Consider the following 15,819-nt stretch of genomic DNA (forward strand, 5'->3'; position numbering starts at 1 on the left):
AACTGACTTGATAAAAAAGTTTGTCTCAACACTGTTTTGATACATAACTTTATACTATTGTTTTTCTCTAAAAAATGTTCTATGAAAAATAGTATTTCCAAAGTTTTTTTAACATGGAGCACTAACAAATTTTTACACTGCAAAACATCTTTTCCGATTGAAACTGCTCTGCGTGCAATAAAAACTCATCTTACCAAAAGTTTAGAGCAGACTACTTATGTACTCCTCTAGCATTTCCAAGTTCTTTTCACACAGAGAGGCAACATATAACACCAATCTAGTAGGTCTAAGCACTAATTCGATCCCTGGTCAGCAAGCTAGTCCAAAGACCATCTCCTATGCTGATTAGTAACAACAATGTCAATGTGCTAAAAACCCAATGGGCTAAAAACAACACTGTTTTTTATACATATGCAATCCAAATTCTATGATCTTTTGTTAACAAAAATGTTCGAGGAAAAGATTATGTCCAGAGATTTCTAACATATGGTACTCACAAATTTTGGTAACGCAGAACATTTTCTGATTAATGGAACAGTCGTGCAATAAAAACTCATCTTACCAAATGCTAACAGCAGACTGCTTATGTACTGTTCTAGCATTTCCAAGTTCTTTAAGACAGAGCTAACATATAACAGTAATCCAAATTGTCTAAGCATTGAATCGACCACTGATCAACAAGCTAGTTTCGGGTAATATAACAAACTGAGGACCACTTCATGGAAACAGCAATGCCAATGTGCTTAAAACCGAAGATCGCATATGAAGTCTATTATGTCAACAAATCCTTCAACTACAAATAAAAAAAAATACATCCTTCAACTAACTAATTACTGCCGTCAGGCACCAAAACAATATTAATCTTGTTCGTCAGACTCACACGCACCGCAGTCCACTTGCCTCAATCTGCTTTGTGACTGGCCTCATCCTCCTCCTTGTTTTCACCCACTTTGACGTGACTGTCGTCATCATCGCCCTCCTTGTTGTCATCTTCTTCGTCCTCCTCTGTATTGATACCTATGGTGACGCTGAGCATGACAGGCCCTCCGCCTCCACGGCGAACCTCGGGGACAATACAAAAGCTACATTTCGGCAGCCCATTAGACAGCGATGAGGTTCGGATAAAGTCCAGTGTCGCGACTTGGTACTGTCCCATGAACCAAGAGAAACCCACGGAGCATCCGACCCCATACTCCTGTGCGTGTGCCTGTACACGGACCAGTGAGACACTGTGCAGCGGGGCATCCGGGTACCCTATATGTAGCAGGAAGAGGTCGCTATCATTGTCTTTTTCTACCTCTTCACCGCTGCCGTGGAGGATGTGCACATCGGCTTTCACGGGCACATCGAATGGTTCATAGTATTTGAACGCCGTGATCGGCCAATCGTGCTTGGCAGTGAAGCGGCCTAGGAGCGCCTCTGTTGTGCTAGCGAAGCCGGAACCGTTCTCTGGGCAGAAGCACGGAGCGTGCAGGCACACCTTCTCGTGTTCCCCCTTTTGGTGGTACAGGATTGCGGCAGTGCATCCATGGAGAGCGTAGGAGCACGGCAAGAGGACAGAGCCGACGATACACTCCACACCGTGGCAGCGGTCCAAGACGGGTCTGGAGCACATGCTGCATGCCCTGTCAGTTCCAGGGAGCTTGTCATGGCAAGCCGAGCAGACGAAATGCCCGAGTGAGCACTGCAAGAAAAAAAAATCAAACAATCGGAGAGCTAATTTTTCATCATATTGATACAAAAACATACCAACGCAAGAGTTCCCATATGATTTTTGTGGTGATGGCAGCATACACGAATTACAACGGATTACCTGGAAAATGGGAGGGCTAAGGGGGGTAGAGCAGATGGGGCAATCGAAGACGTCCGTTCCCATGATGACAATGGCATGCTGCTTCCTGACGATGTCCTCTCCCTCTTGCTGACCTTCTCCTCCTTGTTTGATCTTGCTACCATTGCTGCAGCTGTTCCCCTCCAGCTGGCAGCAATTTCTTAGCATGTTAGCAACGAAGAAGCAAAAATTCATCGTTCGTTACTAGTATAAGAACAGCACAATTTCGTGGATGGGTCTGCACTCTGCAGATGTGGTAGCAAAATGGGAGTTTCAGCAAAATTTGGATACTGTGTAGGGATGGTTAGATCGGAGACTGAAATGCGCACGTGATAGCCTAGTGACAAATTGAACGACAGAGAGAAAACAGAGAATTTGTGCCGCGTAATTTTTTTGGCTTTTTCATTCTTCTTTGTATTACAGAACAGATCAAGATCCTAAAGTTGGCAAAGTGGCCCAAGGACAAAACTGGAGCTAGAAACTACATCCCAGGCCGACGTGAACATGCACGTTTCAGCCTACTACAAAGATTTCGACATTGCCGCTACTGAAAATATATCTAAATCTGGAGCTAGAAACTGAGACTGAAAAAAGCTGACAGGAAATAGCAAGTTTAATCTAACGGTGATCGGAGGGCGAATCTCTGCAGGGTTTCAGGGGCAATAACATATAAACCGCAAGAACCACCAGTTGACGCATTGAGTATTTGAGTTACCTGCAAGATGTGAGAGATGTCCATCCACGTGGTGCCCTCTCCCTCTTGCCGACCATCTCCTCCTTCCTTGACCACCTTGGTCACGCTGTTGCTCTTCCCCTCCATCTCCATTGTAGCCAGTTCCTCTCGTCAACGCTGCAGATTAGAACCTCACTGCTAAAGCAATTAGAACAGTTCTATCTACAGTAATACAGATTTATGGGGGGTTTTACGTATGGCGGGGATCTGGGACGATTTCGTGGGTTTCATTCACCAGAATTTCGGGGACTCCCGTGAGGGCGAATAGATGTAAACCGCACACACAAAATGGGGGAGGGGAATATCGCACACGCACGAAGTGGTCGGGAACGCTAACAATGGCGAAGTGGAAGCGGAGCTCTTGACTCACCTGGTTGGGCGGAGAAGAAGCAGGCGGTGGAAGCGGAGCTCTACTCACCGGGTTCGGCGTGTGGAGGTCGGGAGGAGAGCGGCGCTGGGGGTTTGCTCGTGCTGCTGCCGGCGCCGAGGGCGGCGGTGAGGTTGTGGACGTGTGAATGCGACGCTACCCTTGCTCCGGCTCGATCCAAGGCCCGAAAGCCCAGCCCGTTCAGGCCCAACTGCTACCCAGAAAGCAAAGCTAACGAGTTTTTTTTTCTTTTTTGCGGAATAACGAGAAAAATAATCGCCAATCGAATCGCATTTGAAAGATTTTCAAAACTTGGAGAAGAGATGTGACAAATAACACACAAAGGCTCATCTCGTCACAGCTAATTATTTTGTTTGGCTATCTCCCCATGCATTTTTGTAGTTTGCTGGATGAGTTGCAATGCATCGCTTCCCGGCCCTTGTGGTGTGAAAACTGTGGGATTATTACATATGTTTTTTTATGAAAGTGGCTATCACCTCTATTACTAGATTATTGAAAACTTCCTTTCATATCTTTGAAAAGAAATGTGTTGTTTATAATGTTTTCATGAGATAGCAATTTTAGTTTCCATAATATTGTTATTGGACAGAGCAAGTGATTCTCAGTGTAATCATGTCCTGAAGATTGTAGCATATGGACTGAAGATAGGCGGATTGAATTGGTGCGATGAAATACTAATTCGAACACTCATCTACACTTCTACTGCTACTCTTACTCCAGTTCAGATTCATGACAGTAAAACGGAATCTACTTCATCGATTGTAGAGTTTCAACTCTCAACACGTGGTGTGTTGAGTATATTTTGTACGTGTATATTGTGTATAGGGACTACCTCCTATTTTCTCTGTATAGTTGAGATTATGGCCCTCGTCTGTATTTATATATACGTGCCAGGTGCACCGATCAATACATCACGATTGTACAGCCCATAACTTGTCCCTCTACATGGTATCTATCACAGCACAATCCTAAATCCTAAGACGCCACCGCCGCCACGCCTCTACGCGCCGCCGCTTCACCCCGCTGCCGCCACTAGCCGCCGCCGCCTCCTCCTTGGTCGCCGCCGCCGCCGCTAGTCGCCGCCGCCTCCTACCACCGCGCCTTCCACTGCCGCCGCGGCCTCTCCAAAGCCGCTGCCGCCACCGATCGCCACCCCGCTTCCGCTCCTTCCCGCCACCTCACGCCGCACCACTCCCGTGCCGTGACCACCTCCCACCAGCGCTGCTCCCGCGCACCCCGCCACCCAACCCCGCACCGCACCTTCCTCCCGCGCCGCGCCACGCGTCGAAAACCCTAACCCTAGCCATGAGTTCCTCCTCCACCGTCTCCAATCCTTTCGCCGGACCCGATGTCACTCTCGTCCACGACCTCAACATCCACGAGCGCGTCCCGGTGAAACTGGATCAATCCACCTCCTCCTACTCCGCTTGGAAGCGGTGTTTTTCGCTGGTGTTCCGCGAGTACCTCCTTCATGGCCACGTCGACGGCACCGTGGATTCGACCCTCATGATCCATGACGAGGAGTGGATGATCCTTGACGCCACCATCACCCGTTGGTTCTACCTCACCATCTCCACCGACCTCTTTCACATCGTGGTGGATGACGACGACGACGCCTACGCCGTCTGGACCAAGCTCAACAGCCTCTTCACCGACAACAAGCTGCAGCGCAAGGTCCTTCTCCACGGCGAGTTTTACGGGTGCCAGCAGCTCGACTCGTCCATCGACGATTTTTGCATGCGCCTGAAAAAGCTCGACGATGAGCTCCGCGATCTCGGGGAGACGGTTGGCGACGAGCTCCTCGTCAGCACCCTCAACGCCGATCTCAACGAGGATTTTGGGAATGCCGCCTCCAACCTCACCCTCATCCCGGAGTCTACTTTCACTAAGGTGGTGGCGTACCTCAAGCTGGAGGAGCACTGGATGAGGATGGAACGGACTCGGGCGACCCACACCGCCCTCGTCGCCGGCACCCGCGGGGACCAAGCCCCGCAACCGCCGCGCCCGACGCCGCCCCAGCCGGGTGCGCCCTCCTTCCCGCCAAGTTTCTCGCCCGCCCCGGCCGCTCCCTTCCCGCCGCCCTGGCCGGCGGCCAATGCGGGCGGGTCGTCACGGGGGCCGTCATGATGTCTACTACACAACCTTCTTCTTGTAGACGTTGTTGGGCCTCCAAGTGCAGAGGTTTGTAGGACAGTAGCAAATTTCCCTCAAGTGGATGACCTAAGATTTATCAATGCGTAGGAGGCGTAGGATGAAGATGGTCTCTCTCAAGAAACCCTACAACCAAATAACAAAGAGTCTCTTGTGTCCCCAACACACCCAATACAATGGTAAATTATATAGGTGCACTAGTTCGGCGAAGAGATGGTGATACAAGTGGTATATGGATAGTAGATAATAGTTTTTGTAATCTGAAAATATAAAAACAGCAAGTTAGCAAGTGATAAAATTGAGCATAAATAGTATTGCAATGATAGGAAATAAGGCCTAGGGTTCATACTTTCGCTAGCGCAAGTTCCCTCAACAATAATAGCATAATTGGATCACATAACTATCCCTCAACATGCAACAAAGAGTCACTCCAAAGTCACTAATAGCGGAGAACAAACGAAGAGATTATGGTAGGGTACGAAACCACCTCAAAGTTATTCTTTCCAATCAATCCGTTGGGCTATTCCTATAAGTGTCACAAACAACCCTAGAGTTCGTACTAGAATAACACCTTAAGACAAAAATCAACCAAAAACCTAATGTCACCTAGATACTCCAATGTCACCTCAAGTATCTGTGGGTATGATTATACGATATGCGTCACACAATCTCAGATTCATCTATTCAACCAACACATAGAACCTCAAAGAGTGCCCCAAAGTTTCTACCGGAGAATCACGAGGAAAACGTGTGCCAACCCCTATGCATAGGTTCATGGGCGAAACCCGCAAGTTGGTCACCAAAACATACATCAAGTGAATCACGTGGTATCCCATTGTCACCACAGATACGCACGGCAAGACATACATCAAGTGTTCTCAAATCTTTAAAGACTCAATCCGATAAGATAACTTCAAAGGGGAAACTCAATTCATTACAAGAGAGTAGAGGGGGAGAAGAAACATAAGATCCAACTATAATAGCAAAGCTCGCGATACATCAAGATCGTGCCAAATCAAGAACACGAGAGAGAGAGAGAGAGAGAGAGAGAGAGAGAGAGAGAGATCAAACACATAGCTACTAGTACATACCCTCAGCCATGAGGGAGAACTACTCCCTCCTCGTCATGGAGAGCACCGAGATGATGAAGATGGCCACCGGAGAAGGATCCCCCCCCGGCAGGGCGCCGGAACGGGTCTAGATTGGCTTTCGGTGGCTACGGAGGCTTCTGGCGGCGGAACTCCCGATCTATTGTGTGTTCTGGAAGTTTTAGGGTACATGAGTATATATGGGTGCAGGAAGTACGTCGGTGGAGCTTCGGGGGCCCCACGAGGCAGGGGGGCGCACCCTGGGGGGGCGCCCCCCACCCTCGTGAGCACCTCCCTTGGCTCCTGACGTGGGGTCCAAGTCCATCCGGTAGCTTTCCTTCCAAAAATAACTTCTCCAGTTGATTTCGTTCCGTTTCGACTCCGTTTGATAATCCTTTTCTTCGAAACACTGAAATAGGCAAAAAACAACAATTCTGGGTTGGGCCTCCGGTTAATAGGTTAGTCCCAAAAATAATATAAAAGTGGATAATAAAGCCCAATATTGCCCAAAACAGTAGATAACATAGCATGGAGCGATAAAAAATTATAGATACATCGGAGACGTATCAAGTATCCCCAAGCTTAATTCCTGCTCGTCCTCGAGTAGGTAAATGATAAAAACAGAATTTGTTGCGGAATGCTACTTGGCATAATTTCAATGTAATTATTCTTAATTGTGGTATGAATATTCAGATCCAAAAGATTCAAGACAAAAGTTCATATTGACATAAAAATAATAATACTTCAAGCATACTAACTAAGCAATTATGTCTTCTCAAAATAACATGGCCAAAGAAAGTTCATCCCTACAAAATCATATAGTTTAGTCATGCTCCATTTTCGTCACACAAGAATGCTCTCATCATGAACAACCCCGATGACAAGCCAAGCAATCGTTTCATACTTTAGTAATCTCAAACTTTATAAACCTTCATGCAATACATGAGCGCGAGCCATGGATATAGCACTATGGGTGGAATAGAATATGATGATGGGGGTTATGTGGAGAAGACAAAAAAGGAGAAAGTCTCACATCAACGAGGCTAATCAATGGGCTATGGAGATGCCCATCGATTGATGTTAATGCAAGGAGTAGGGATTGCCATGCAACGGATGCACTAGAGCTATAAATGTATGAAAGCTCAACAAAAGAAACTAAGTGGGTGTGCATCCAACTTGCTTGCTCACGAAGACCTAGGGCACTTGAGGAGGCCCATTGTTGGAATATACAAGCCAAGTTCTATAATGAAAATTCCCACTAGTATATGAAAGTGACAAAACAAGAGACTCTCTATCATGACGATTATGGTGCTACTTTGAAGCAAAAGTGTGGCAAAGGATAGTAGCATTGTCCCTTCTCTCTTTTTCTCTCATTTTTTGGGCCTTCTCTTTTTTTATGGCCTTTCTATTTTTTTGGGCCTTCCCTCTTTTTTTATGGCCTTTCTCTTCTCTTTTTTTATTCCTCACTTGGGACAATGCTCTAGAAAATGATGATCATCACACTTCTATTTATTTACAACTCAATGATTACAACTCGATACTAGAACAAAGTATGACTCTATATGAATGCCTCCGGCGGTGTACCGGGATATGCAATGGACCAAGAGTGACATGTATGAAAGAATTATGAATGGTGGCTTTGCCACAAATACTGTGTCAACTACATGATCATGCTAAGCAATATGACAATAATGAATGTGTCATGATAAACGGAATGGTGGAAAGTTGCATGGCAATATATCTCGGAATGGTTATGGAAATGTCATAATAGGTAGGTATGGTGGCTGTTTTGAGGAAGATATAAGGAGGTTTATGTGTAACAGAGCGTATCATATCACGGGGTTTGGATGCACCGGCGAAGTTTGCGCCAGCTCGCAATGTGAGAAAGGGCAATGCACGGTACCGAAGAGGCTAGAAAGGATGGAAGGGTGAGAGTGCGTATAATCCATGGACTAAACATTAGTCATAAAGAACTCACATACTTATTGCAAAAATCTACAAGTCATCAAAAACCTCGGCACTACGCGCATGCTCCTAGGGGGATAGATTGGTAGGAAAAGACCATCGCTCGTCCCCGACCGTCACTCATAAGGAGGACAATCAAATAACACCTCATGTTTCAAATTTGTTACACAACGTTTACCATACGTGCATGCTACGGGACTTGCAAACTTCAACACAAGCATTTCTCACATTCACAACTACTCAACTAGCACGACTTTGATATTATTACCTCCATATCTCAAAACAATCATCAAGCATCAAACTTCTCTTAGTATTCAATACTCTATATGAAAGTTTTTTACTATTCTTGGATGCCTAGCATATTAGGATTATTTAAGAAAATTACCATGCTGTTTAAGACTCTCAAAATAATATAAGTGAAGCACGAGAGTTCATCTATTTCTACAAAATAAAACAACCACCATGCTCTAAAAAGATATAAGTGAAGCACTAGAGCAAATGACAAACTACTCCGAAAGATATAAGTGAAGATCAATGAGTAGTCGAATAATTATGCAACTATGTGAAGACTCTCTAACATTTAATAATTTCAGATCTTGGCATTTTATTAAAACAGCAAGCAAAACTAAATAAAATGACGCTCCAAGCAAAACACATATCATGTGGCGAATAAAAATATAGCTCCAAGTAAAGTTACCGATGAACGAAGACGAAAGAGGGGATGCCTTCCGGGGCATCCCCAAGATTAGGCTCTTGGTTGTCCTTGAATATTACCTTGGGGTGCCTTGGGCATCCCCAAGCTTAGGCTCTTGCCACTCCTTATTCCATAGTCCATCCAATCTTTACCCAAAACTTGAAAACTTCACAACACAAAACTTAAAGTAGAAAACTCGTGAGCTCCGTTAGCGAAAGAAAACAAAACACCACTTCAAGGTAATGTAATGAACTCATTCTTTATTTATATTGGTGTTAAACCTACTGTATTCCAACTTCTCTATAGTTTATAAACTCTTTTACTAGCCATAGATTCATTAAAATAAGCAAACAACACACGAAAAACAGAATCTGTCAAAAACAGAACGGTCTGTAGTAATCTGTAACTAACGCAAACTTCTGGAAACCCAAAAATTCTAAAATAAATTTCTGGACGTGCGGAATTTATCTATTAATCATCTGCAAAAAGAATTAACAAAATATCACTTTCCAAATAAAAATGGGAGCAATTCTCGTGAGCGCTAAAGTTTCTGTTTTTTACAGCAAGATTAACAAGACTTTCCCCAAGTCTTCCCAATGGTTCTACTTGGCACAAACACTAATTAAAAGTATAAAACCACATATAAACGGAGGCTATATGAATTATTTATTACTAAACAGGAACAAAAAGTAAAGAACAAGAATAGGATTGGGTTGCCTCCCAACAAGCGCTATCGTTTAACGCCCCTAGCTAGGCATGATGATTTCAACGATGCTCACATAAAAGATAAGAATTGTAACGTAAAGAGAGCATCTTGAAGAATATGACTAGCACATTTAAGTCTAACCCACTTCCTATGCATGGGGGTTTTGTGAGCAAACAACTTATGGGAACAAGAATCAACTTGCATAGGAAGGCAAAACAAGCATAGCTTCAAAACTTTAAGCACATAGAGAGGAAACTTGATATTATTGCAATTATTACAAGCATATATTACTCCCTCATAATAATTTTCAGTAGCATCCTGAATGAATTCAACAATATAACCATCACATAAAGCATTCTTTTCATGATCTACAAGCATAGAAAATTTACTACTCTCCACATAAGTAAAATTCTTCTCATGAATAATAGTGGGAGCAAACTCAACAAAATAAGTATCATGTGATTGAAAATTAAGATCAAGATGACAAGTTTCATGGTTATCATTATTCTTTAAAGCATATGTGTCATCACAATAATCATCATAGATAGGAGGCATGCTTTCATCATAATAAATTTGCTCATCAAAACTTGGGGGATAAAAAATATCATATTCATCAAACATAGCTTCCCCAAGCTTGTGGCTTTGCATATCATTAGCATCATGGATATTCAAGGAATTCATACTAACAACATTGCAATCATGCTCATCATTCAAATATTTAGTGCCAAACATTTTATAGATTTCTTCTTCTAGCACTTGAGCACAATTATCCTTTCCATCATACTCATGAAAGATATTAAAAAGCTGAAGCGTATGAGACAAACTTAATTCCATTTTTTGTAATTTTCTTTTATAAACTAAACTAGTGATAAAACAAGAAACTAAAAGACTCGATTGCAAGATCTAAAGATATACTTTCAAGCGCTAACCTCCCCGGCAACGGCGCCAGAAAAGAGCTTGATGTCTACTACACAACCTTCTTCTTGTAGACGTTGTTGGGCCTCCAAGTGCAGAGGTTTGTAGGACAGTAGCAAATTTCCATCAAGTGGATGACCTAAGGTTTATCAATCCATAGGAGGCGTAGGATGAAGATGGTCTCTCTCAAACAACCCTTCAACCAAATAACAAAGAGTCTCTTGTGTCCCCAACACACCCAATACAATGGTAAATTGTATAGGTGCACTAGTTCGGTGAAGAGATGGTGATACAAGTGGTATATGGATAGTAGATAATAGTTTTTGTAATCTGAAAATATAAAAAAGCAAGGTAGCAAGTGATAAAAGTGAGCATAAACGGTATTGCAATGATAGGAAATTAATAAGGCCTAGGGTTCATACTTTCGCTAGCGCAAGTTCCCTCAACAATAATAGCATAATTGGATCACATAACTATCCCTCAACATGCAACAAAGAGTCACTCCAAAGTCACTAATAGCGGAGAACAAACGAATAGATTATGGTAGGGTACGAAACCACCTCAAATTATTCTTTCCAATCAATCTGTTGGGCTATTCCTATAAGTGTCACAAACAGCCCTAGAGTTCGTACTAGAATAACACCTTAAGACACAGATCAACCAAAACTCCAATGTCACCTAGATACTCCAATGTCACCTCAAGTATCCGTGGGTATGATTATACGATATGCGTCACACAATCTCAGATTCATCTATTCAACCAACACATAGAACCTCAAAGAGTGCCCCAAAGTTTCTATCGTAGAATCACGACGAAAATGTGTGCCAACCCCTATGCATAGGTTCATGGGCGGAACCCGCAAGTTGGTCACCAAAACATACATCAAGTGAATCACATGGTATCCCATTGTCACCACAGATACGCACGGCAAGACATACATCAAGTGTTCTCAAATCTTTAAAGACTCAATCCGATAAGATAACTTCAAAGGGGAAACTCAATTCATTACAAGAGAGTAGAGGGGAGAAGAAACATAAGATCCAACTATAATAGCAAAGCTCGCGATACATCAAGATCATGCCAAATCAAGAACACGAGAGAGAGGGAGAGATCAAACACATAGCTACTGTTACATACCCTCAGCACCAAGGGAGAACTACTCCCTCCTCATCATGGAGAGCACCGGGATGATGAAGATGGCCATCGGAGAAGGATTCCCCTTCCGGCAGGGCGCCGGAATGGGTCTAGATTGTCTTTCGGTGGCTATGGAGGCTTCTGGCGGCGGAACTCCCGATCTATTGTGTGTTCTGGAAGTTTTAGGGTACGTGAGTATATATGGGTGCAGGAAGTACGTCGGTGGAGCTTCGGGGGCCCCACGAGGCAGGGGGGCACGCCCTAGGGGGGGGCCCACCCTCGTGAGCACCTCCCTTGGCTCCGGACTTGGGGTCCAAGTCCATCCGATAGCTTTCCTTCCAGAAATAACTTCTCCAGTTGATTTCGTTCCATTTCGACTCCGTTTGATATTCCTTTTCTTCGAAACACTGAAATAGGCAAAAAACAACAATTCTGGGTTGGGCCTCCAGTTAATAGGTTAGTCCCAAAAATAATATAAATGTGGATAATAAAGCCCAATATTTCCCAAAACAATAGATAACATAGCATGGAGCAATCAAAAATTATAGATACGTCGGACACGTATTACGCCGCGGCGGCCGCAAGCAGGGGGGCGCGGGTGCTCAGGGAGGAGCGCCCCGCCCGCCGTAGTAGGCCTACCAGCCGGCCCCGTGGTACGCCGGCCAGAACCCATGGACCGGCGTTGTGCACGCCTACTCCATGCCGATTCCCCGTGCTCCTGCCCCAGGTATTCTCGGCGCCCGGCCACTGTCGCACCAGGCGTTCTATGCTGCGCCGCAGCCCTATGCGGCGCCCTACGGGCCCACCCCTATGGCCAGCAGCCGCAACCAGGCGGGCTACCGCTGCTGCCCCTGACGGTGCCGCCGCCCGCTCTCTCGCCAGCGCCATGGGACCCGACTCTTCTCGCAGCTCTTCACACCGCTCCCTCCCCGTCCACCTACACCGGCGATTGGCTGCCTATCCAGGTAACCTCCACACTTCTTATCCCATCCACACCTCCACTGGCATCACCGTTGGTGACGGCTCCTCCCATCCCATTACTCACATAGGACATGCATATTTTCCGTCTAATTCCACTCCCATATCCATGTCTAATGCCTTAGTTTCTCCCGAGCTTATTAAAAATCTTGTTTCTGTTCGTTCTCTTACACGTGAGAATCCTGTTACCGTTGAGTTTGACAAATGTGGTTTTTATGTCAAGGATGCTGGCACCCGGATGGTACTTCACCAATGTGACAGCCCCGACGATCTCTACCTGGTCCACTCCGCCACCTCCACCACCTCTGCCGCCCCTGTCGCTCTTGCCACCGGAGTGGATCTTTGGCACGCTCGCTTGGGTCATCCCAATCCCGTCACCCTTCGTCATATAATTTGGAGTTTTTCTTTCATGTGTAATAAGAACGAGGATCACTCGTGTCATGCATGTCGCCTCGGCAAAAATGCTCGTCTCCCGTTTAAGGCTTCTTCTCATGTTGCATCATACCCGTTTGAGTTAATTCATAGTGATGTTTGGACCTCTCCTGTTGCCAGTAATACGGCCTATCTTTATTATCTTGGCATACTTGATGATTTTTCGCATTATGTATGGACCTTCTGGTTGCGCCGCAAGTCGGATGTTATCCACTCTCGCCGCCTCTACTCCTATATTCTCATGTAGTTTGGTCGTCTCATTCTTGCATTTCAGACAGATAACAGGAAGGACTTCGACAACCTCGCAGTTCATACTCTCCTCACCACACATGGCACGACTTTTCGTCTCACTTGCCCGTACACCTCGCAGCAGAATGGTCGCATTGACCATGTCCTTCGCACTCTTAATGACTGCGTTCGGACTCTCCTCTCTCATGTCAATGTGCCTTCGCGCTTTTGGCCAGACGTTCTCGCCACCACTTCACTCCTCATTAACATCCGTCCATGTCGCACTCGCGAGAACTTTGCACCTCATCACCTCCTCTTCGGTGCACTGCCCTCTTATGATGAGCTTTGCATCTTCGGTTGTCTTTGCTACCCTATTATCGCCGCCACTGCGCCTCATAAGCTTGCACCTCACTCCGTCGCCTGCATCTTTCTCAGCTACCCACCTAACACTAAGGGCTACCGCTGCTACAATACTGTCTCTCATCGTGTTTTTACATCCCGACACGTTTACTTTGATGAGAAGGTGTTTCCGTTTCAGTAGTAGGAACCCCTCGCCGCCCCTTCGGCGCCGGCCACCAGCGGCCCCTCGGCGACTCCGTCAGGTGGACGGCCCCGCTTGGCTCTCGGGCCGCCTCCGGGCTTTGGCGGTCCTTGCACCGTGGGATGAGCAGCGCCTCACGCCCCCACGTCGTCGCCCACCCTCTCGGCCTCCTCGGCTGACCATGCCGCCTTGGCCGGCCTCAACGCCTCGGCTGGTGCCCCCCTTCACCTGCCGCCCCAGACTCGGGCACCGCGGGCTCGACCGCCTCCTCGGCCGCCTCGCCGACCCCTTCGGCCGTCTCGCCGGCCCCGTCACCGGCGCCTTGTCGGTCCAGTCGCTGGCCTCGTCATCGGCCACCTCGCCGGCCTCGTCGTCAGCTGCCTCACCGCCCGCCTCACTGCCCGCTCCGGTGCTGCCATCTGGACCCGTCACATGGGCTAGGAACGGTGTTCACCGTCCGAGCCTGTGGTACTCGAGTGACCAGTACCTCCTCCACCGTGGAGATGTCTCCTCTTCCTACATCCGCTCGCGCAGCCCTCCGTGATCCTCACTGGCTTGCGACGATGCAGGAAGAGTTTGACCCTCCAGCGGAACCGCACCTGGACACTTCCCCGGCCTCCACGCGCCAATGTCATCACCGGCAAGTGGGTCTTTCGCCACAAGACCCACTCGGATGGTACACTTGAGCGCTACAAGGCTCGCTAGGTGGTTTGTGGTTTCCGACAGCGCGCTGGAGTTGACTTCACTGAGACGTTTGCCCTGGTTGTTAAACCGGGCCTGATCCACACCGTCCTCCAGCTTGCGGTATCCTGAGGCTGGCCAGTTCACCAGATGGATGTCTCCAACGCCTTCCTCCACGGCCATCTTGAGGAGCAGGTTTATTGTGAGCAGCCCACCGGTTTCGTCGACACATCTCTTCCTGGCCATGTGTGTTTGCTGTCCAGATCTCTTTACGGGCTCAAGCAAGCACCCCGCGCCTGGTACCAGCGGATCGCGGGGTTTCTTCAAACACTGGGGTTCAGCGTCACTCGCTCGGATGCCTCACTGTTTGTTTATCACCACGGTGACAGGACTACATAGTTGCTCCTCTACGTCGACGACATTATCCTGATGGCCTCCTCTGCAGCTCTTCTTCAGCAGATTACTCTTCGGCTGCGTGACGAGTTTGCCATCAAGGACTTGGGTGCTCTACACTATTTCCTCGGTGTTGAGGTTGTTCGGCAACCGAACGACTTCTTTCTTCATCAGCAGAAGTATGCGCACGAGCTACTTGAGCGTGCTGGTATGCTCAACTGTCACCCTGTCGCTACTCCTGTTGACATGAAGGCCAAGGTATCTGCTCTTGAGGGCTCGCCAGTGTCGGATGCTCCCTTCTACCGGTCCATCATCGGTGCTCTTCAGTATGTGGCTCTCACTAGACCAGATCTCCAGTATGCTGTTCAGTAGGTGTGCCTCCACATGCGCGCCCCTCGTGACTCTCATTGGACTCTCGTGAAGCGGATCCTCCGTTACATTCATGGCACGATGACTCTTGGGCTCACCCTCACGGCGTCCACTTCTTTGGAGATGGTGGCCTACTCCGACGCGGACTGGGCTGGCTGCCCCGACACTCGTCAGTCTACTTCTGGCTACTGCGTTTACCTCGGTCCCTCACTCGTCTCGTGGTTGTCGAAGAGACAACCCACGGTTTCGCGCTCCAGCGCGGAGGCTGAATACCGAGCTATGGCTAACGTTGTTGCCGAGTGCACCTGGCTATGACAATTACTTCAGGAGCTGCATCACGACGTCTCCCAGGCTACGGTTGTCTACTGCGACAACGTTTCTCCGGTGTACGTCTCCACCAACCCCGTTCATCATCGCCGGAGTAAGCACATTGAGCTGCATTCACTTTGTGCGTAAATAGGTGGCCCTTGGACGTATTTGGGTTCTCCATGTTCCGACTGCACAACCGATCGCCGATGTGATGACGAAGGGACTACCGACTTCCACCTTTGAGGAGTTTTGTTCCAGTCTTTGCGTCACTGGCGCCGCTTC

The 15,819-nt window shown here is 47.2% G+C and overlaps 1 protein-coding gene and 1 long non-coding RNA gene across 2 annotated transcripts; both read right to left on the reverse strand.

Moving 5' to 3' along the window:
• Window positions 1-801: 801 nt before the first annotated feature.
• Window positions 802-1,668, reverse strand: LOC123057599 (uncharacterized). The gene has a single exon (XM_044480537.1). It carries the CDS (start codon window positions 1,613-1,615, stop codon window positions 902-904), a length of 714 nt encoding a protein of 237 aa, XP_044336472.1. The 5' UTR covers window positions 1,616-1,668; the 3' UTR covers window positions 802-901.
• Window positions 1,669-1,819: 151 nt separating this feature from the next.
• LOC123057600 (uncharacterized) lies at window positions 1,820-3,068 on the reverse strand. The gene is made up of 3 exons (XR_006426891.1): window positions 2,935-3,068; window positions 2,547-2,699; window positions 1,820-1,978 (listed from the first exon to the last, which is right to left on the reverse strand). It is a non-coding gene; the product is annotated as an uncharacterized lncRNA (long non-coding RNA).
• Window positions 3,069-15,819: the final 12,751 nt, after the last annotated feature.

The sequence above is a fragment of the Triticum aestivum genome, chromosome 3A, assembly GCF_018294505.1.
Source record: "Triticum aestivum cultivar Chinese Spring chromosome 3A, IWGSC CS RefSeq v2.1, whole genome shotgun sequence".
In the NCBI taxonomy this organism is placed as follows: Eukaryota; Viridiplantae; Streptophyta; class Magnoliopsida; order Poales; family Poaceae; genus Triticum; species Triticum aestivum.

Coding starts and splice junctions, on each gene's coding strand:
- LOC123057599 (XM_044480537.1), bottom strand. CDS start 1,615: ATGTGCTCCAGACCCGTCTTGGACCGCTGCCACGGTGTGGAGTGTATC.